Source organism: Lissotriton vulgaris, chromosome 6 (genome assembly GCF_964263255.1).
Source record: "Lissotriton vulgaris chromosome 6, aLisVul1.2, whole genome shotgun sequence".
Lineage (NCBI taxonomy): Eukaryota > Metazoa > Chordata > Amphibia > Caudata > Salamandridae > Lissotriton > Lissotriton vulgaris.
This window is the reverse complement of record NC_141694.1, coordinates 1,074,907,936-1,074,931,000: the sequence shown is the minus strand read 5'-3', so window position 1 is coordinate 1,074,931,000 and position 23,065 is coordinate 1,074,907,936. Positions and strand designations below refer to the sequence as shown.

At 41.4% G+C, this 23,065-nt stretch overlaps 1 protein-coding gene across 2 annotated transcripts in view; it reads right to left on the bottom strand.

The window, feature by feature from the left end:
* Positions 1 to 23,065, bottom strand: part of TTC13 (tetratricopeptide repeat domain 13) — a 1,386,998-nt gene that overhangs the window by 1,231,578 nt on the left and 132,355 nt on the right. For both annotated transcript variants that reach the window (XM_086927141.1, XM_086927142.1), the window contains exon 3: positions 3,989 to 4,064. In XM_086927141.1, the coding sequence (XP_086783267.1) occupies positions 3,989 to 4,064 (76 nt within the window). The remainder of the gene's footprint in view (positions 1 to 3,988; positions 4,065 to 23,065) is intronic.

Sequence of the window (23,065 nt, the reverse complement as noted above, 5' to 3'; positions counted from 1 at the left end):
GTGTGGCAATCTCTGTTGGAGGCAACTCGTGGAAAGTGTATATACGGCTGGCCTGGCCGTGAGAAAGCCCCCCTGCTGCAAAGAGCGGGTCTGCAACGTCAAGAAGCAAGGACGCTGTAAGAGCGGTAAGCCGATCAGAGCTGGTAGATTGACACAGCTCGCAACTCAGACTGCTCCAAGCATGCCCACTGGGGTGTGAAATTGCTATTTTGGGAGGGAGAGCGGAGCCCACTGGGGCATGTATAGACTTTGGGGAAACCACAACTACCAGGACACACCTGCGCACACGCCCATTATGGGCGGGACATTTTAAATGCGCGTGATTTTCCTCAAACTGCTCTCTTCTCCTGCCAGTGAACAAGGGCGATGGAATGCCCGAAACGCGTCTGGCTATGAACTTGGTGCTTCGAGAAGCTGGTTATGATGCTGTGTTGCCTCTCTGAATAAAAGGACTTCAAACTTACCGGGTGTGGCAATCTCTGTTGGAGGCAACTCGTGGAAAGTATATATATATATATATATATATATATATATATATATATATATATATATATATATATATATATATATATATATATATATATATATATATATATATATATATATATATATATATATATATATATATATATATATATATATATATATATATATATATATATCCAAGCTCACTGCTCCAAATTACGGAGGCACTCTCGCAGCGGGTGCAGGTCAAGGCGCGTCAGAGCTTCGCGCTGGAAACATACAAGCTCACTCCCTCCCGGTCCCGGGTGAAAAATAACGACAGCACTCGTGGGGATTTCGTTATTGGCAGCTTTACTCGCACAACAGACGCGTTTCGGAAGCAACGCTCCCTTCCTCAATGTTTACATCGAAATTTCACGGGGTTGATCGTGCTGCCTATGTATCTAAGCCCACAAGGGCAGAGGAGGCAATAAACTGCAAATGGGGAAGAACAGGTAAGAAATTGATTGATCTTCCTCTTCTTTTTACAGCCCACCAGTTCGTAAGAAAAAACCCTTTTACTATTGGCACAGGCCTTACAACGGCCACAAGGGAAAAACCACTGCATTTAGGAGAGGGTCATTTGCCGATCCACGGCACAATTGTGTTGCTAAACTACACGTTAAGAAATATGAGTAGTTTGTATATTTTGTTTGATACTCACTAAACTAATGTGTTTTATTTTCATTTATGCTAATACAGTGATTTTATGTACTAGCAAAATGGCGCTTCTGCGTCAGTCCTCTCTCTATACCAACCAACATGTGTTGTTTGTAATGTTGAAATAAAAATGGCGCCAGTACGCGCATTTCGATGTAAACATTGAGGAAGGGAGCGTTGCTTCCGAAACGCGTCTGTTGTGCGAGTAAAGCTGCCAATAACGAAATCCCCACGAGTGCTGTCGTTATTTTTCACCCGGGACCGGGAGGGAGTGAGCTTGTATATATATATATATATATATATATATATATATATATAAAATAAAAATAAAACACCTCCTTGATCAATTCATCGAGTTCCGTTTCATTCTTCCCAACAATAAGAACGTCATCTTTAAAGATTAAGACATTCACAAGCCCCTCAAAAAATATGTGATCACTCTCTGAAACACCGCAAGGCTAATACCAGCCCAAAAGGCATCCTTCGATATAGAACGTGTCACTAACAACGTAAGGTGTTTTCAGTCTTCATGTAAATCAAGCTGATGCTACGTGGCAGACATGTCAATTACACTAAATACAGATCCTCCTCCCATGGCAGTTAGCATTCCTGATATTTGGGAGGGGTATGCCGGGCCGCCCATATATTTAAGTCTAGAAGATCTATGCATAGTCAAATCTTTCCATCCTCCTTTGGTGCCACCACCATTGGTGCTAGCCATTCTGAAGATTCAATGGCTCAATTATTTTTTGTTTGAGCAACATGTCTAACTCCTTCTGCAAAGGTTCGCTCATCAGATGTGGAATGTTTCTAACTTTATTGACTACTGGAGCAGCTTTGCTCTTCAATATTATTCCCAGAGAAAAACCTCTTAGTTTACCTAACTCTTCTGCGAATACCTACAGATGTCTTTTTATTATTCATTCACCATATGATTCTGTTTCTTTGGCAGGTGGCTTGACATCTACTACGAAGTCATAGGTTTTTTCGGTATTTGGATTTAAGACTATTCTCAAGTCCTTCCGATTCCGCCAACCTAATAAGTTAGAACCATAGTACACAATCATATACTGCTAAATCTTCGAATCTGATAGTCATCCACATTTTTCCTAGAATCTCAATCCTCTTCCCCCATTCCCCACAATTCTTATATCCAGCTCTTTCCATTTAGTGTCTGCTTTCCCCCTTTCTGATAATAAATATCTTTAGACAACAAAGTGTAGAGGCTAGCTGAATTTACTAACATTCTTATCAATTGATTATCAAGATAAAGGTCACAGTGGGGTTTCTCCTGTATGTCTGTGCTTTCCTCTGTGAGATAGGAGTTGCTACCCCTGTTCATCTTAGTCACTACTATTTCCTATATATAAGTTCACAAACATTGTCAAATTCTATCATTTCTGCTGTCTGGTTCTTTGCTCTACAAATCTTAGCAAAATGTCCTCTTTTCCATCTGTTGCAGCATTAGGCATTTCTTGTTGCACACTTTGTTTTACACCCAATGTGGCAGGTGCCCCACAGCAATAACATTTTATCTCAATAGATACTGCTCATTTGATTTGCATTTCCTCATAAAAAATTGTACTTACGTCTTCCAAAGGTGAGTTAATTTCTGACTCCTTAGACATCTTATATACTTTCACCAATTCATTTACATCATCTTTACAAGATGCATCCATCTCTTTCAGTCACTTAGATGTATGCTCTAACTCTTTGGCAATTTGAATAGCCTCCTATAGTGTGTGATTCTCAGTCAACAGTTTTTCCTTCACTCTCTTGTCATTGGTACACCTGACAATCTGATCCCTTATAAGAGAATCACAAATTCATGGCAGAATTGACACTTTTCTTGGCTGCACAGTGTGAGCTCAATCCCTCTATTAGTAGTTCTTGTTTATGTTGAATTACTGTGAAATGTGTGTCAAGGACATATTAAGGCGATCGTGCTCACACGACCAGTGTAAATGCAGACAGCAGAGAGTGAAAGACAATACACCACGTCATCCAAAGATTTATTCACAAAGCGCTACAACATGCACGGTAATCCAGGCAGCTTCTGTTTAACAGAGAGGCAACGCGCGAAAGGAATCGTGCTGCTCGTACTGCAGAGCATGCCACCCACTTTAATCCAGTAGATGGTGTTCACTCGTGCAGCAGTGATCACGTTACTCGCCAGCAGTGCCGGCCAAGTGCTTCAATCTAGGCAGCTGTTTTTCACTCGCATGCAGCGCTTTAAAGATTAACACAACTTTATTATCTTTTAAAAATCTTACTGAGGCAACACACACTGTTAACTTCCCTTGTTAATAATAATAGCACCAATGTCTACTACAGTTAACTCAAGAGCACTTAGGAAACCAATAAATCATTAGTCCGTTCTTGTACAGCAAGTAAAGCAGTATTGCTATTTGGAATGAAGCAATACTGTGGTGTTTCCTTTTATGCTATTTTGGCACAGAAAGTGATGAGAGACACTGTTTGAGTTTCAATGTAATGATGAGGCACAGCGCACTTTATCAAGGGCAGAAATAATGAAGATGCTGGTCTTCTTTAAAATCTTTTATTTCCGATTGTGGAGGAACTTCACTGTCTGTCCCTGTACAAACTGTCAGTTTGTAGCCAGTTTAGGTAAGGATGCACCATAAACATGAAAATTGAGAACAATCAATTTTTCTATCAAGTTGAGTTCAGCTTCTTTCAGCTCTCCCTGGGTATTGACGCTTTTCATTTCATAACACATTAACCAATTACATTCTACATTCCATTTCAATATTACATAGTTAACATTCTATACACTCTACAATAAGTTAATGAGACAACTTACCCAACTCCTCATTTATGTGGTAATTCGTAGTGGCAAAAGGGAATTTCTTCTGTTCTGCAAGTGACCTTGCCTGGCTCTGAGAAAATGAAAAGTGAGTAAAGTGAAATTGCCTCAAAATAATGTAAGAAAACCACTGGCGAATTCAGTTCCAGGCAAATAGACAATGAGGGCAGACATAGGGCTTTGCGTCAAAGCAAACAGTCCATTTAAATACAATAATCTTATTCACAGAAATTCAGATTAGCTGCCACACAGAAATGTACCTAAATGTTCAAGCCAGAGTGGAAGAGTGACAGGTTCATCATCAAGCATGCTGATGCAGGGAGATTTTGAAAATTATAATGCACCACACATTTTTAGGAGGAGAACACAAAGGTTGAAATTTTACATTATACAAAACACGATACACAGGGATACATGAAACAGAGGCTAGTGTAGTCGAAGCATCGTAGAAGTGAGATGAATAAAATGCATGTAGAATAATATTATGTACTAATGAAACTTGTTTAAAATGGAAATGTGTGCTTAAATAGAGCGGTTTAGTAAAATGGTGCCTATTGCTAATATGATTCAATTAGAAAAATCAATGCTCAATGTGTTGGAAATAAAATACAAATCTGATATTTCACAGGCTATTAGAGATGCTACAGAATATGAAAACATTCAAACAAGATAAAAAATTTGTATTTTGAAAACTGCATGAGATTAATGTGAAAAATGTGTGTAAGTATGCAATTTTCATCTGATTGCTGTGTTGCAGAGGATGGGCTTTCCTAAACGGTTCATCCAATGGGTGACGTTAATCTACACCAATCCATATGCTAGGGTGCGTATAAATGGGTATGTTTCTAGCATTTTTGCAATTGAGCGAGGCACCAGACAAGGGTGCCCACTATCACCCTTGCTGTTCGCTCTTGCACTCTAGCCCTTAGCTTGCATAATTAGACAAAACTTCAAAGCATCGGCCCTCCGTTTTACTTCAAGACCTCTTCACATATCTCTATATGCGGACGATATGCTCTTATATGTCCGCGACCCAGATACACATTTAAATGAACTACTGAGAGAATATATCAAATTTGGAGGACATTCGGGGCTAGCAATAAACTGGACTAAGTCTTCAATTATCCCACGCACGGACACGACGACCCCGTTTGCGACGGAATACCTGTTAGAATGGCAAAGCGAACCCATACGCTACTTAGGGGTGATGTATCACAGAGACCCGGTGGAGGTAATTAGATCAAACTATGGTGCAGTAATTCCCAAACTGGAGGATAAGGTACAAAGATGGATTCAATTACCATTGTCCCTTGCAGATCGCATTGCGATTGTCAAAATGAACATACTGCCTAAGCTGCTGTAACTTTTTAACAATATCCCCATTACGCCCCCTGCAGAAGTATTTCGCCGTATAAAAACGTTGGTGTTGAAACTCATATGGGCAGGCAAACAAGCCTGTATCGACCTCCAGACGCTTAGTCTTCCCTATGCGCGCGGGGGTTTTGGAGTACCAGATTTTCTGCTGTATTTCTTATGCGCACAGGCGCAATATGCTGTCTATTGGTACCACGAAATACCATATCTCACCCATACCGCCATCGAAAGGGATGACGCTGCACCAGTCCCACTGACAGCAGTTATATCTCACACTAGACAACCACTGCATGCACGAGACATCAACTCAGTAGATGTGACGGTTAGAGCCTGGCAAAAACTAGCTCAATTAGCACATAAGACACCGCTATATGCACCCGCAATGCCACTGCATCACCATCAGGCACTATCAGTAACTGGGGAGAAAGTGGGCATGACGTTGCTGCAGAGGGCAGGAATCGACAAAATGGGATATCTATTTAACAAGGGCGAATTTCTGGAAGCTGCAGACCTTACATATATTCAGAACAAATCACCTATGTTTCACTTCACATATCACAGATTGAAAAGTGCTTTAATAGAATTATACCCTTCATTCCCTACTGAGCCTGACAGCCTGAACACACTGCAAATGGTTATTACAACAGCAGACACAGCCCACTTGGTATCCAGACTATACTCCAAGGCGCAGGAGGAAATACCACAAGACACGGGGAAAGCCAAAACACGATGGGACAGGGTATTACTAGAACAACATACAGACCAAGAATGGGCACAAGCATGCGCACTAACGCAGATCCTTACCCCGAATGGTAACCTTAGTTATTCATTATAAATTCCTCCACCAAGCATATTATACACCCGCACGGATGAGCAAATTTGGTGGTCAAATGGAAGATAGATGCAGGAGATGCGGTATAGATGGCGCAGATTTTTCTCACTTAGCACGGAGCTGCATAAAAGTACAGGACTATTGGGTAGAAGTAAGCAGAACCCTCTCCGTTATGCTGGGTACTGAAGTGGACTGCACGATACAGGTTTGCCTATTGGGGCTAATACCACACCTTAAATCCACTAGACGAAAGTTCTGTGCGGTTTCGCTACTATTGGCCAAAAGGCATGTTGCACAATGCTGGCACAGTAGAAAAGTGCCTAGGTTGACCAGATGGTTGCAAGATATGTCCAGCTGCAGAGATAAGCTTATAACGTATGAGGAAGATTTGCCAGCGAAATCCAGACCTAAAGACTTTTGGTGCTATCTAACAGATTATTTGCTCACATTGAATGATGAAGATGTGGGGGGATCGTAAGGCCTGATTATCTGATTGATATCTATTCTTGTGTGGATACGATGCCTGATGGGTTCCGCTGTAACACGAAACTGTTAGTATTTCTCAATCCACACGGATTGTAGACAAAGATGTAGGGATTGCAACGCGTATTATGGTTAGGTCTCTAAGTTTCAGGCTATGGTTAGTTTATTTAATTTAAGATAAAAAAAGTGTAAAACGCAAGACTACTATTGTAATATTGTCATATAAGCGGTGACGTCATCGACGACGCAAACGACCAACGTCAACATTCATATAGAAAAGTATATTAATCCTGAGTCAAGACTGTGTTGATTTGTGGCCGGCCCCAGGGTTGTAGGCAATGATGCTGTACTTTTGTTAAAGATCAATAAAGGTTTTGCAAAAAAAAAAAAAAGTATGCCATTTTCATATTAGAAATTTCATATAATACTCATGATAGTCTATACATTTTGTATGTGAATTAATTTAAATGCATTTCAAGTAAGGTAGAGTTGAAGCTTTTTCATTTTACCATGCAATGCTAACTTTAAGGACTTTCTATCTTATTCTGAGATGCTTTTTCACTGGTATTGAACTTTCCCCTGTTTTAATACAATGGAGCATTCTTTACAAGTGTTCTGTACACTACTATTTCATGACATATTTTCATTACTATTGGAATGGTCATAGTGAAATGTGTCTATGGGAATAGAATTTTAACTCTGACTGTAAACTGCAACTTTGTATTTCTTTTAGCAACGTTAGGCCTATGTGGACTTTCAGAGTTTTGTTTCGCATGACAGGCATGGGAAACCAGCTCGATGTTTCAATAATGGTAAGTGACATGATGTGATCATAGCTTTTTGATTGTCTTTCGATGGTAGTGTGATGCTATGCCACTAGGACTTTAACAAAGAACTTATAAAAGAGGAACCCCAAAGGAGTGGCAACGCAGACATCGCAGAGCCAGCAGATGCTGATTTCATTTGCTTTACGCAGGCTTCTTTCATTTTTACAGACTTTCCTTTTGAGATGCCTTTTGCAGCATGCTAGGTTGCATTACGGACTTAAACAGATTTGGATGTTATTTGGTTTTTTGAACTTTGAACTAACTTTGGACTCCTAGTTTATGCTACTGTCAGTGGCATATAGACTGAATTTATCCCACATTTTCCTTAAGCTTTATGCTAATGGACTCCACCTTAATGGACTTTAATTGAATCCTTCCATCCCTTAGAAATGATAGAGGGGGAGAAAGGAATAAGGGGGAAAAAAAAGGAAAAAAAATGATACGCATAGTCACAATTAATGTATGTGGACTAAACGATGCAAGAAAAAGAAGGGAATTGAAAGAATATTTTAAAACACTGCAAGCTGATTTAATTTGTGTTCAGGAGACACATATAGAGATTTCTCAGAAAACTTTACTGGAACAATTGGGATATAAAGTACTGACAAGCACGACTCAGGGAACGAGAACACGGGGGGTTGCAATATTAGCTCGGGAAAATAGGACTGCATTAAAAAAACAACAGGTAGATAGACACGGGCGGTGGGTCTTAACGGAGTGCCAAATTCAAAGTGTTTATTTTACTTTATGTTCTATTTATGCACCAACAGATGATGACCCAGAAACCCTAATCCATATAAATTCTCAATTATCCAACTGGCCTCTCCCCCATCATACTATGTGGCGATTTAAATATAAATGGCCTTAATGAGCTGTGGAAAGATGATCCTGCAAGGTTTATTAGTAAAAAGAAAAAAACACACAGAGCTCTGATACAACTCATACAGGATAATGGGTTGATCGATACTTGGGAACATACTAATGGAGGGGGAGGCAGCACATACTATTCTGCCCCCCATAAAACTCTAGCTCGGTTAGATTATTTTTTGATCCCTCCCTCGTTGATACCGATGGTGAAAGTTGAAAAAAATGCCCAGATTGATGTCGGATCACAACCCGCTCTCCATGGAGATCTCTATACCATACTTTCAGAAAAATATAACTAGCTGGACTTTTGAGAGAGAACTGTTACAGGACACAAATTATATTACCCACATGGAAATTTGGTTAAAAGAATTCCTGGAAAACAATAGAGGTACAGCGTCGTCCCAAATAGTATGGGATGCTATAAAGGCAGGTATTAGGGGGAAACGCTAAGCTACTCTCTTAGATGAAGCAAGCAGGAAAAAGAAGATCTTGAGAAAAAGATAAGCTTAGTAGCAAAGCTAGAGGAAGAATTGATAAGAAATATAAGAGAGAAAGAGGAGGTGACAAAAGTAACGCAAAAATTGGCAATGGCTAAAGCAACAGTGGGGGAAGCATATGCCGCAAAATCAGCTGGCAAATATCTAGCAAGGATGGAAGAGCAACATGAATACAGCGAACAGGTAGGACGAATCCTAGCGATCAGAACCCGGCAGGCGGCTACTCAGGGACAGATAACAGAAATGACTACCGAGGCAGGGGTAATAGTAAAAACACAAAAGGAAATTTGCTCTGTCTTCCAGAAGTTTTATAAGAAATTATATAGTCAGGATAATGGGGAAGCAGATACAGCAGAAATTGAGAAATATTTAGAGTCTGTCTCATCAGATAAGTTAACAAAAGAGGACAACGATTCCCTTGAGAATAACTTTACCTCAGAGGAAGTACAAAGAGCTTTTAATGATCTTCCGTCAGGGAAAGCAGTTGGACCTGATTTAATACCGCTAGAGTTTTACAAGAAGTTCTTTCTGATCTTAGAAGCAGACATTAATAGACTTATGGTTCTTATACAAAACGGTGCTGCCCCTCCGGGGTCTTGGGGAGAAGCTTCAATGGTGGTGTTTATAAAAAAGAATAAAAGCTCTACGGATCCTGGGTCATACAGACCAATCAATTTAATGAATAGTGATTGTAAAGTCTATTCTAAAATTTTGTCAAATAGGCTGAGCTTGATAATTGGGAAGATAGTTTCACCCTGGCAGCACGGGTTCATACCGGGGAGGAGTACTGCCGATCATATTAGAAGGGTGTTTGCGCTGCTGGATGGCACGACTGCCTCACAAGACCCTATGTCTTTAATATTGCTGGACGCCGAAAAGGCTTTTGATAGGGTCTCGTGGGGTTTCTTGTGGGCAACAATGATTAAATGCAATTTTGGGAAAAATGTATAGGAGCACTAAAGTCCCTTTATAAAAATCCGAGTATCACACTGAAAGTAGGGGGAGAACTGAGCAAGGTAATAAAAATCGAACGTGGGACTAGACAAGGATGCCCTTGCTCCCCTCTACTTTTCGCCTGTTATATTGATCCATTTATTAGATATATAGAAAAAAATATAAACATCAGCCCAATTATACTGAACGGATATGAGACCAAAATGTTGGGATACGCGGACGATTTAGCAGTCACATCATCAACACCAATAATAGCAATTAGAGAGATTGAGAATGAAGCTAAAAAATATGGTCTTCTATCAGGGTATAAATTGAGCCAAGGGAAAACGCAAATAGTTGTAAATCAATTTGTTAATATTCAGGATGAGAGAGTTATAGAGTCCGCGGTTTATTTGGGCGTTAATATAACATCCGATTTATCTAAGGCTGTGGAGGAAAATCTGACCCCAGTAATCAAAAAGGCAAAACTAGACCTAGATAGGATGGACAATTTACATTTAACAGTTATAGGTCGCTGCAATGTTATAAAAATGCTGTTTCTGCCCAAAATTTTACATTTATTCCGCACGATTCCTTTATTATTTACTAATAAGTGGTTTAAAGAAATAGAGGGGATTTGTAATCTCTTTATATGGGCAAAGGGCAGAACCCGAAGATCCATAAAGATGCTGGCACTATCTAAAGAACGGGGGGCCTTGCAGTACCTGACTTTAAGACATATTATTTTGCTTCCGTCCTTCAGTATTGTAAAGGATTTCTCGGTGGGAATATGAAAGATATTTGGAGGGGTAATGCTGGCATTCCGGATATATATGAACTGCTGGTTTTGGACTCTAATAAGGGACTTCTTACTTTCAAGGAGCTAAACTACTATAAAAGAACGAAGTTCAAGGTGTTGGGTGCGGCTATCTCAGCTTGGTCAATTATCCGGAAGAAAATTAAATTAGGGAGAATTAACTTTTATACCCCTTTATATATGAATGAACTTCTACCAGATGTATTCCATGATCAAGTGATGAGGCGGTGGGATAATCTTGGGGTCAGCATAATTGGAGACATCATAGATCAATCAGGGTTAATAACATTTGAAAGAGCGCAACAGCTACACAATTTGGATCGGAGAGATTTTTTTAAATATTTACAGATAAGATCAGTCCTGCAGAGAAAACAAGCAGGTAATTGCAAATTTACTAGGGTAGACTTGATGGGATTTGTTCGCGATGAGGAGGGATGTTCAATCTCTCAACTCTATGGTGCATTATGCCAGTATAATGAGGATGACAGAGGAAAGGTATTTGACAAATGGAGAAATAAATTAAATTTAGCGGGGAATGAGTTTGAAAAATCGCTTGGGTTAGGAAACATTACCTTAAAGGTTGCAAATCTGCAGGCACAATATTATAAGACCTTATACGAATTATATTATACACCACATAGAATAGCCCGTTGGGGGGGTACGAGTGGGATCCTCTGCCCAAGATGTCAGAGTACGGAGGCTGACACAATACATATGTTTGCAGCTTGTCCTAAACTAGATGCCTTTAAACAAGCTATGGAGGAATTCTTTAAAGAGGAATTGGAAATCTCAATTAAATTAACTAATGAGATTATTGTTCTTTGGGTGGCAAAGGAGGGGCAGTAGGCACCCCATCAAGCATTTTTGTTTATTGCAATGACGCTGAGCCGGCTTTGTATTGCAATGGTATGGAAAGACTCTAATCCTCCTTCGTTTCAACAATGGCTCTCAAAATTATTAGCTATCTATACTCTAGAGAAAGCTTTATACGAAAAAAAAGGCTTGAATGCAAAGCAGCTTGGGAAACGGATATGGGCCCCAGTTGAAAAATGGAAAATTAATTTAGACGGTTAATTAAAATAGGGATAGACTCATGCTCACTCTTACAGGATCATAGTCGGTGGGGTTAAAAACTGTTTAGCCCTCTCCGCAATTTTTTTTTCTTTGCTTGTTAAAAATATGTTTTACATTTCGTTTGGTACTTTAAGTGACTAAGCATTAACTGAATGATTTCTGTTGTAATTGATATATATGTCAAAACAATCAATTGTTTACACTTTGTTTTTCTGATGATGAAATAATAAAAAAAAAAAAAAAAAAAATGAGTTGTTAGTCTATGAACTATCCTGCTGCCAATTTGGTAATCGAATTCTGTAAATCTGTGGCTAATTTTGATTTAGGCACCAGCCTAAATGCATGGCACTGTTATTAAAACCGTTATATTTCTAACTAAGCTGCTGAAGCAATTGTTGATTATGCCTAACTCTGCATCTCTAATACAATAATCAATTTTATTCTAAATTGCCTGAGTCTATTAATGAGTCTTGTTGATTCATAATTTGATTGTATTGATGATCTAAATGCATTGTAAAAAGAATCAGCAAGTCCTGAAAGAACATTAGGTGTTGTTTCTCTTATTTTATGTAGCGACTGCATTTATTGGTTTGTATAATCCTTACTAGTCCTACATTTTTTTGGCGGTTGATACTTCCAGTTAATATTCTTTATGCCTACAGTGTGGTTTTGAGAATGGTGTATCTAAATTTGATTTCTAACCTTTGAGTTAGTTGTCAATTAACGGTCCTCACTGGACAGCAAACAATGAGTTAAGTCAGCCTAATTTCCACCCCTCCTATCAGTGGAGACAGATTTATCAGATGGTCATTGCCTCGGTGGTAAATGGAATTGAACTGATCATCAAATCATAAAAGGCACAGTACAGTTGGAGGATTAAATGAGTGTAGAGCAGACAAAATACAAATATTAATAGGTACTTTTCAGCTGGATAAAATCTGGTAGCAGAGAAATGGTTCCGCCTAGAAAAGTAAGATTTAGGTGATTAAATAGCTCTTAGATATGGTGGTGTTCGAGCGGTATACCTTGATTCTCCGCTGTATATGTCACGTGTGTGCATAATCATAAGGTCATTGAGTTATGCAGCCTCCACCTGGAGGATCTTACCCAAGGTTGTGCCAGTAGTGAGCCAGTGATAGGGAGTCTTCAAAAGGCCCGGAAAACCAGATGAAGGATATTTATTAGGTCTGGGTTCGGGTCTGAAAAACTCTATAGGTGTGCACCTTTAGATATGTTATGCGTCGTTGATGCACTCAGAGTTATAAGTTAAAAATATTGTGAGGGGGGAGTAAGGGATGGTCAACATGTTTCTGCCCTCTCTGCCTTGATTAGGGCTTACAGGCATTCGTCAGGACCGTTACGTGGAAGAAGTGAGGGAAAAAGATTAATAAAGTGCTCTCAAAAAAAGTGATCAGAAAATAGGATTAGTTAACCTGTTTTCTTTGAGTAAAGGTCTCAATGTACCTGGAATAGAAATAACACAGATGCTTTTAAACATACATGGGGAAGGGGAAACATTTACAAAGGGACACAAATTAAGCAGGTGCCTGCTTAGTGAGTCTAACATTTTCTTAGACTACATTCACAACTAAAAAATGGCAATACTTCGTGTTCGTGTCAGTGATGCCCACCTGGTAATGGATCGTATTCATATCCCACAAATATAGATCTCACGTTGCTAAGTGGGAGTGTCAGGCTTTAGGGTTTGTTTCAGTGCCAGTAGTCGCGTGGTTAACTATTCGTGATACCAAACGTGATAGAAATAATTTGTTACCTTGCGCGTCTATTGTGCTCGCTCCTATCGGGTGCAGGGCTCGGGATAGACTAGTATGGAAAAACGGGGTATCGGATTATTGCAAAGTTTGCACAGGGATACTTGCGGTTATGTTGTATCGCGCCGATTGTCCTCGATACCTATTGTGTCCACTCCTCGCGTCTACGCTGAAGACGCTGCTCGCTGTCACCCGGAAACAGTGATTCTGTTTCCGGGTAGATCTTATGGGCGTTTTCTGTGGGGCGTGGTTTAGGCGCAATGGTTATGCTCGGTTGTTATGGTAACCTTAGTGATCTTAAATCGCCGAGCAGAGGCCGTAATAGATTCCATTTATTTATGTTCACGCTCTGGTTTAAAAATATAGAGGCTATTGTGGTATTCTTAATACCTTTATGTGTTAACCATTGGTTGTGTGGGTATAAGAGATGGACTATTTGATGGCACAAACGTCTTAGCTTATAAAAGGATCCTGATACGTTGATGTATCTCCCATAGGTAGTGTGCTTGTGTAGGAGATGAAGCACTTTAGGGTACAAACACCTGAAATTATAGTATAGTTTATTTTGTTATCCTGCTCGTGCATGGGTGATTATCAATAGTATCTTATATGCCTCCATTGTTTCCTATATTGTTTACAGGAAACATTAGAGATGTTGTCTAAATGTTTGCTTCTAACAAAAGTGAATGGGTTCTCTCATCTTTTAGATAGACTGAGCCACGGAATGCTGTCGTTCAGTCCCTCGTGGTCAGTTCCCAGTCTGTGCACCCATCTCTGCTCCTTTTCGAAAAGAATTCTCTCAGCATTTTTGTCCTTCCTCGATAGGGTTTCTAGTATAACCCAATTCAGGTCTAGTGTTGTATGGCCCTTTTCTAAAAAATGGGTGGCCATTTTGGTGGTGCTCTTTTTGCACTTTACGTTGCTTCTGTGTTCGCAAAGTCTTTGCTTAGCTTTTCTGCAGGTCATGCCCACGTACCTAAGATGACATGGGCACGTAATCATGTAAATTACATGACTAGTATTGCAATTAGTATGGCTCCGTAGAGTCCATTAGAAATTTGGCAATAGTTGGAGTTCTTTCGTGGGTTTTGTTAGACTGCACACGGAGCAAGAGCCACATGGGTAATGTCCTGTCACTTGGGGGGTTCCCCACGGATTTGTAGGTTCTCTGGTTATTTTTGGAACGGGTCTTGTGTGGACCAGAATGTCTTTAAGATTTCGGCTCCTTTTGTTTGCGAAGCGAGGTTTAGGCCACATAAGGTTTCCTGATGTTACAATGGACCAGTTCTTATTTATTATTTTCTTTACCTTATTCGTCACAGCATTGTATGTAGTGACACATGTAAGGATGTCTTCTGGTGGAGGTTTTGGTACTGTTTCAAGGAGAGATTCTCTATTCTGATTTCTTGCCCGTTTTTGGCATTTGTTGATGACTCTCCTCGGGTAATCGCGAGCCACCAATTTTTTGTGTAGGTCATTGGCTTGTGTTTTGTATTCTTTGATATCACTGCAATTCCGCCTTAATCTAAGGAATTGACTGTATGGTAAGTTTTCCCTCAGTGGGCGGGGGTGGTAACTGTTGTATGAGAGAAAGCTGTTTTTTGCAGTGGTTTTAAAGAAAGTTCGAGTTTTCAAGGTGTTGTTTTCAGCGTAAATGGTTATATCCAGGAAGTCAATGCTTCTCTGATCCGAGCAGTAGGTGAACGTCAGGCATTCATCTCTTTGATTAAGCCATATGTGGAATTGTGATAGGCTGTTTTTATCTCCTTTCCAGATAACCAAAATGTCATCTATATACCGTTTCCAGAACAGTATATGATGACGATAAGGATTATGGGCCTCATCAAGGATGTGTTTGTCCTCAAAAGGGCTTACATATAGTCCAGGCACACTAGGGGCAAAAGTACTGCCCATGGAAGTACCATGGCGTTGTAAGTACAGGGTATCCTTATATTGAAAAAAGTTTTCCATGAGTGCCAGCCGGCAACATTCTAGTACAAAGTGTCTTGGAGTTTTGTACGTCCAGGTAGAGTTGAAGAGAATGTTCTCAAGGGTATCCATGGTTTTCTCTTGAGGGAGGCTCGTATAAAGGCTCTCTACATCGAAACCAGCTAGGAGCATTGTGTCAGGGCAGTATTCAATGTTTTGTAGTAAATTGAGGAGGTCTCTGGTGTCCTTTAAATATGTAGGGGTCTTTTGAACCAATGGTCTCAGGTATTGATCTGCGAACTCCGAAAGGGGTTCTAAAACAGACCCTATACCCGACAAAATGTCAATGGACTCTACGGAGCCATACTAATTGCAATACTAGTCATGTAATTTACATGATTACGTGCCCATGTCATCTTAGGTACGTGGGCATGACCTGCAGAAAAGCTAAGCAAAGACTTTGCGAACACAGAAGCAACGTAAAGTGCAAAAAGAGCACCACCAAAATGGCCACCCATTTTTTAGAAAAGGGCCATACAACACTAGACCTGAATTGGGTTATACTAGAAACCCTATCGAGGAAGGACAAAAATGCTGAGAGAATTCTTTTCGAAAAGGAGCAGAGATGGGTGCACAGACTGGGAACTGACCACGAGGGACTGAACAACAGCATTCCGTGGCTCAGTCTATCTAAAAGATGAGAGAACACATTCACTTTTGTTAGAAGCAAACATTTAGACAACATCTCTAATGTTTCCTGTAAACAATATAGGAAACAATGGAGGCATATAAGATACTATTGATAATCACCCATGCACGAGCAGGATAACAAAATAAACTATACTATAATTTCAGGTGTTTGTACCCTAAAGTGCTTCATCCCCTACACAAGCACACTACCTATGGGAGATACATCAACGTATCAGGATCCTTTTATAAGCTAAGACGTTTGTGCCATCAAATAGTCCATCTCTTATACCCACACAACCAATGGTTAACACATAAAGGTATTAAGAATACCACAATAGCCTCTATATTTTTAAACCAGAGCGTGAACATAAATAAATGGAATCTATTACGGCCTCTGCTCGGCGATTTAAGATCACGAAGGTTACCATAACAACCGAGCATAACCATTGCGCCTAAACCACGCCCCACAGAAAACGCCCATAAGATCTACCCGGAAACAGAATCACTGTTTCCGGGTAACAGCGAGCAGCGTCTTCAGCGTAGACGCGAGGAGTGGACACAATAGGTATCGAGGAGAATCGGCGCGATACAACATAACCGCAAGTATCCCTGTGCAAACTTTGCAATAATCCGATACCCCGTTTTTCCATACTAGTCTATCCCGAGCCCTGCACCCGATAGGAGCGAGCACAATAGACGCGCAAGGTAACGAATTATTTCTATCACGTTTGGTATCACGAATAGTTAACCACGCGACTACTGGCACTGAAACAAACCCTAAAGCCTGACACTCCCACTTAGCAACGTGAGATCTATATTTGTGGGATATGAATACGATCCATTACCAGGTGGGCATCACTGACACTAACACCCCCTAGGTAAATCCTTGCCCAAATTTTGAAGATGAGTGTATTTGAGAAAACATGCATGATCCACCATCTCTGAGCATGCTACAACCCACTGCACTAGCGTGGAGTGTGAGATGAGAGAGTTGACATTGCCATGATGTACTGTTGGTTTATGAAGTATTGCCATTTTTTAGTTAGTTGTGAATGTAGTCTAAGAAAATGTTAGACTCACTAAGCAGACACCTGCTTAATTTGTGTCCCTTTGTAAATGTTTCCCCTTCCCCATGTATGTTTAAAAGCATCTGTGTTATTTCTATTCCAGGTACATTGAGACCTTTACTCAAAGAAAACAGGTTAACTAATCCTATTTTCTGATCACTTTTTTTGAGAGCACTTTATTAATCTTTTTCCCTCACTTCTTCCACGTAACGGTCCTGACGAATGCCTGTAAGCCCTAATCAAGGCAGAGAGGGCAGAAACATGTTGACCATCCCTTACTCCCCCCTCACAATATTTTTAACTTATAACTCTGAGTGCATCAACGACGCATAACATATCTAAAGGTGCACACCTATAGAGTTTTTCAGACCCGAACCCAGACCTAATAAATATCCTTCATCTGGTTTTCCAGGCCTTTTTAAGACTCCCTATCACTGGCTCACTACTGGCACAACCTTGGGTAAGATCCTCCAGGTGGAGGCTGCATAACTCAATGACCTTATGATTATGCACACACGTGACGTATACAGCGGAGAATCAAGATATACCGCTCGAACACCACCATACCCATCACGTGCATGAGGGTCTTTTACTTTGGGACACCAAACCAACAAACTCCTGCAGACCTAAAGGTTGTACAGGACAAGTGATCCTTTCTCTCTTGATTAATGTATACTATTTTTGGAAACTGAAAGGATCCTCCTTTCCACCTCCCCCCCTTCTGATTAGAAGATAAATAGCACTTAGCCCATTCCCAAATAGCCCACAATGTTGCCCTAGCCAGGAGAAGGATTGATGGAGCATGGATGGAATATCACTCTGGATATAGTCATCATGTAGCAGCAAAGGAGTGTTTCAACAGAGATTCACATTGAGATTTACTTTGCTTAAAGATTGTGTTTTTTTTAACTAGCTGTGTGTTGTTATGCAGAGTGAAGTGGTTAAAGGCCACATGGTTAAAGTCTGTGCATGAGTGTGGCACTTATTTGCAAAGCTAAAGTTGTATATGGTCCACTGTGGCCTATGATCTCAAGATATTTACCTAAGGGTTGTCTTAGTGTAGAAGACTCTAAGAAGTTGTCTTCTGGTTTATAGTGTTTATCGTGAGACGTCGTCGACAACACATGGGTGAGGGTTTTCTGGTGCGTTACTGGTAAACGATTGGTGTGATTGGTCCTAAGTGCAAAGAGTCTAATTATATCAATTAAGAGTGGAATCCTGCTGGTCGAGGTTTCACTGGTGCAAAAGGATTTAGGAAATCTAGTTACCTTGTGAGTACAGACATCCTTTAGTGGAGCAGACAGTTTATTTGTTACCTGTATTGTATTGTCATTTTTGAGAAAACGAGCAGGTGAAATTGTGAAGGAAGGTGAGCTGCTGCAAAGAGTGAGTTCGGTGTTACAGAGTTTCAGGCTGTGAGTGGTTGGTTGGTGTAAAGTTGCACTGAGATTGGTTGACTACGTCATAAGAGTTGCGTGGTTATTGGTTGAGATTATAGAACAAATGGAGTGTGGCAAAATTCTTGAATTTATGGAAATCAATTGTGAACACAAAATTGAATAAAGAAGAAATTCTTCCAAGCTTAACAAAAATTTGTAAAGAAAGATGAGTCTGCATTTGCCCAAAAAAAAGGAAGAAGTACCGCCCAAGGGTAGCCAGGAAATGCTGTCATGTTGGACAATGGATTACATCCTTGTCTGTGGCTTGAGTTGTGGCACACACTTACCAAGAAGGACAATTCCATTGCCATGTGACATTTAATTTGAGAATTTTGGAAAATTTAACAAGGAGACAATATGAAATGAAAGATTCTGTTAAAGCCACTGTGATTGAGGCTTTAAATACCTGGGAGCATTTTACTCATCAGAAAGTAAAGGAGAAATACCAAGAGCTGGTATAGGAGAACCATGGATCATTATGCAGAAGATAGATGGGATGCACAACAGAAAATGTGGAGAGCAGAGGTAATACACAGAACAAGATTGTATCCGGGTATTAGAGTTGAGGAAGATGCTAAGGGTAAGAAAAAGGAGAAAAAGAAGCATTTGGAGACAGATACGAGAGAAGAGGGAAATTAGGAAGAAGAGAGTGATAGAGATGACAAACCTTTGAATGACATTGTTAAATCGTTCACCACATTATAATGAATTGCTAAGTAGAGACCTGATACAAGTAAATACACATGAGGGACCAAATGCTCCCTTAATGCTCGAAGTACCAAAGGAACTGATAACTATTACTCTTGTAGGTGGTAGAATAGAATTGTCGGCTGCTATAAATCAGACTGAATCAAACACCCCAGATGCCTTAACTGTTCCCGTTACTATTGGGCCAGCTGTACCCTTTTTCAAGTCTGGGTATGAGTTAAATGCAATTCATAAATTGACTAAACCTACTGGATTAAAAACAGTACATGAAAGTTCTGCAGGTTTGATAGTAAACCATCGATTCAAACGTATATAGATTCGAATTTGATGAATAATGGTGCGGAAGCAAATTTTGCCCCTAATCAGAGACAAGCTGATTTAATACAGAGATTGAAGCAGAGGTTTCCAACTTTTTACTGTCCTAAACCAAGTGGAATTCCTCAAGTGAATTGTTATGCCTCTGATGTGACTGTGCCAATGGGTATTCAAGTTACTGATTATTCTGGGCTAAATTTACAGTCAGGAATGAGTAAAGATTTTACAAATGGGAGTCTAATGTTTAATTAATACAGGAGACCAATCAGGGTTCACTCCTGAGGAATTTCTATTCCAGTTACCGATAATTCTCTCCTAAACGTACAGTCAGGAATGAGTACAGATTATACAAATGGAGTCCAAGTTTACATAATACAGGAGAACAATCAGGGTTCACTCCTCAGAAATTTGAAGAACTTATTAAAGGATACAGTACCCCGAAAGATCAGAATTCTGCAGTGATTCCAGTTTTCAGTTCCAGTTTTCCCATTTACAGTGCCATTTCAGACTATGGTCTTTAGTCCTGTGAATGGCCTAGATTCAGTTGCAGGTCCAAGTTCAGTTGAAAATTCAGTTCAGACGATTAAACTGCTCATGGATGTGAGCAGATTAAAAGTTGAATTACAAGAAATGATTGAAGGGTCACTATGTTCTTCAAGGTTAGAGACTTATCCAGAAGGTGAGGTAATGTTCCTCTATTAAAGCATTACGAGACTAGCAAATGTGGCTTTAGAAAAGTTATTTGAATTGGCACAAAAATATGGTGTAGACCTTAGAGTATCAAAGATAGTACAGAAAACTTACAAGGTGGATTTGTCTGATAAGGACAGTGAAAACATGAGGGCTTCAGAAAAGAAATTATAAATAAAAGAGTTGATGACTAATTAGAAAATGGAAAGAAAGAGAAAAATGGGATGGTAGATGGTCAAATAAGAAGCAGATAAAACTAGTTTGAGCGCAGTCACCACATGATCTCTCTGCTGGTAAATTAGGGGGTATATAATTACTCCCTATGAGAGAAGCTCCTGGAGGAGGGTATGTTCATGTACCATGGAATAGAACAGACATTTTTTCATTCATGAATGATTTCCCTAGATTTCAAGAAAAGCCAGTAGAATGGTATAGACAAATTGAACGCTTTGTGAAAATCTTGAAGGTTTTGTGGATTGATTTGAATACACTATTTAAAATTGTGGTTCCAGGGGGCGTGGCCAAGATGGTTGGGAGATAGGATTTGTTTCCCTATCCCTCCGGCGCCGCCAACCTTTAGCCTTGCTGTATCGCCCTCTCTGATGCCCATCTGAGCTCACCGTTATTTATTTATTTTTCTGTTTATATAGCACCAGAATCGACCCCAAAGGGGTATCTCTGCGCTTAAACAGACCTAAGAGAAAGGCAGTGGTTCTTTAGCAAAATTAAACATCACAGAACAAGAAAGTTTTAAACAATTTTCTGAATGTAAGGTGTTCAGAACACTGTCCGAGGGACAGCGGGAGATCATTCCATAGGCGAGGGCCCAAGTGAGAAAAACCTTTCCCTCCTAGCCTGGATTTTTTTTACAGAGGGTACTTCCAGAAAGTGTTTACCGCTAAAGCGGAGAGATCTAGATGGAGCATAAGGTACAAATTTCTCTGCAAGATATAAAGGGCCTGAATTATGTAGTGCTTTATGTATAGTACAACAGGTTTTGAACTTGATCCGCTGGCGAATAGGAAGCCAATGGAGCTTTACAAGAAGGGGATGAGAAGAGGTCCTTGAAGGAGCGTTCAAGACCAACCGTGCTGCTGTATTTTGAACTTCCTGCAGTCTGTTCAGTGAGCTTTCATTGGCCAATATCAACAGACCATTACAATAGTCCAGGCTACTTAGTACTAATCCCTGGACCAGAGTTCTGTGGGTAGAGTCAGGAAGCAGTAAACCTATTACATGGAAACATGAGCCAACTGTCTGGGCAACATGTTCCTTTAAGTTAAGCGACCGGTCCAGACGGATACCAAGATTTTTTATTATGAGTTTGGGAACAGGATAAAGACCCAACTCCGATGGCCACCAATCAGGGGTCCATATTAGAAGGGCCTCTTCAAAGAGCATTACCTCCGTCTTTTCCACATTCCACTGAAGAAAATTATCTACCATCCAATGGGATATAGCTCTCATCCCATTTGAGAAGGCCGACTGAACTGCAACTGAGAAGTTACCTGAAACGAAGCTCGCTGCTGTCCTGAAGCTGCTGCCGAGTCCCTTTTGAGCGAACTCTGCGCTTTTGTGGCGAGCTGTGGTCCGCCCAGTCCCGGCCTTGTTACGGCCTGGCGGTGATCTCCCTGTGACTGTCAGTGGACCTAGAGGGAGTCTTCTGCTGCTGTTCTTGCTTGCAGCTGTACTCGGCCGGACCCTCCCTGGTGATCTGCCCTGTGGTTTGGTGCCGGCGAGCAAGGGCTGCTGACGGGTGCCCCGCGAGGAGGAGCGGTGAGGCGCCCGCCATTTTGTGCTCCGTGGCGGAGGCTTCCCGGCACGGCCAAGGGCGCTTGTGTCAGCGTTGGCGCTGCTACCTGCAGGCGAACAACGGCGCCTGTGGGAGTTGTGGCCCTGGGAGCGACCGCCGAGCTACCTCATCGGACTTGGCGGCCCAATCAGTCCACCAGCGTGCCTGAAGTGAGGAGCGGTGGTCTGGCCCCCCGGGGTGCTCAGTCCGTGGGGCGGCGGGGGCTGTCGGGGGCTGCGGGTCCCCCCTCCCCTCCGCCCCCCCTGGTCGAGTGGGTGAGCAGGTGCCCTGGTGTGGCGGAGTTGGGAGTCGGCACCGGAGCGGCTGATAGGCGGTGGGGGTCCTCGGCTCCTCTGGGTCCCCCCGTCCGGCTGGGGAAGTGAGCTGTGCCTTGTGCTGGAGGCAGTGAAGGGCAAGGAGAGTACCTGGCGGGACGGACTTGCCTGGAGGCCTGGAGCTGCACGAGGGTGACCGGGCCTGCAATGGGAGTGGGGGCCGCTCCTTAAAGCATCTGGCCTGTGTGACTCTGATGCCTCTAATGCATTTGTAAGGTCTGTTATCGGCCCGTAGTTCGGCGGGCGGTGATTTACTAGATAGAGTGAGACTCCAGCCTCTCTGCAAAGTGTTGGCACTGCCCCCCTCCTGACACAGTAGCTTGAGTGGGCTATGGGCGCGGTGCGCTGGTAGCGGATAGCAGTGGTGTGCCCTCTGCTCCCTGGTTGGCTCTTCTTGATGGCTTCTTGATGGCCTCTTGATTGCCTCCCGCCTGTCCTTGTCCAGGCTTGCTCTGGGGGACTACATCCTTGGTTGTCGCTGGTGCCTGCAGCATCGGCCTGGTGGCGCTAGGCCTGTACCCTATAGGGGCCTGAAACTCTTCCTCTGCTACCTAGCGGCGACTGCCTTTACTACAGCTTCCACAGGGTGGGGGCCTGCGGCTTGCTTGTCTGTGCCATTCTGGCACCTTCTGT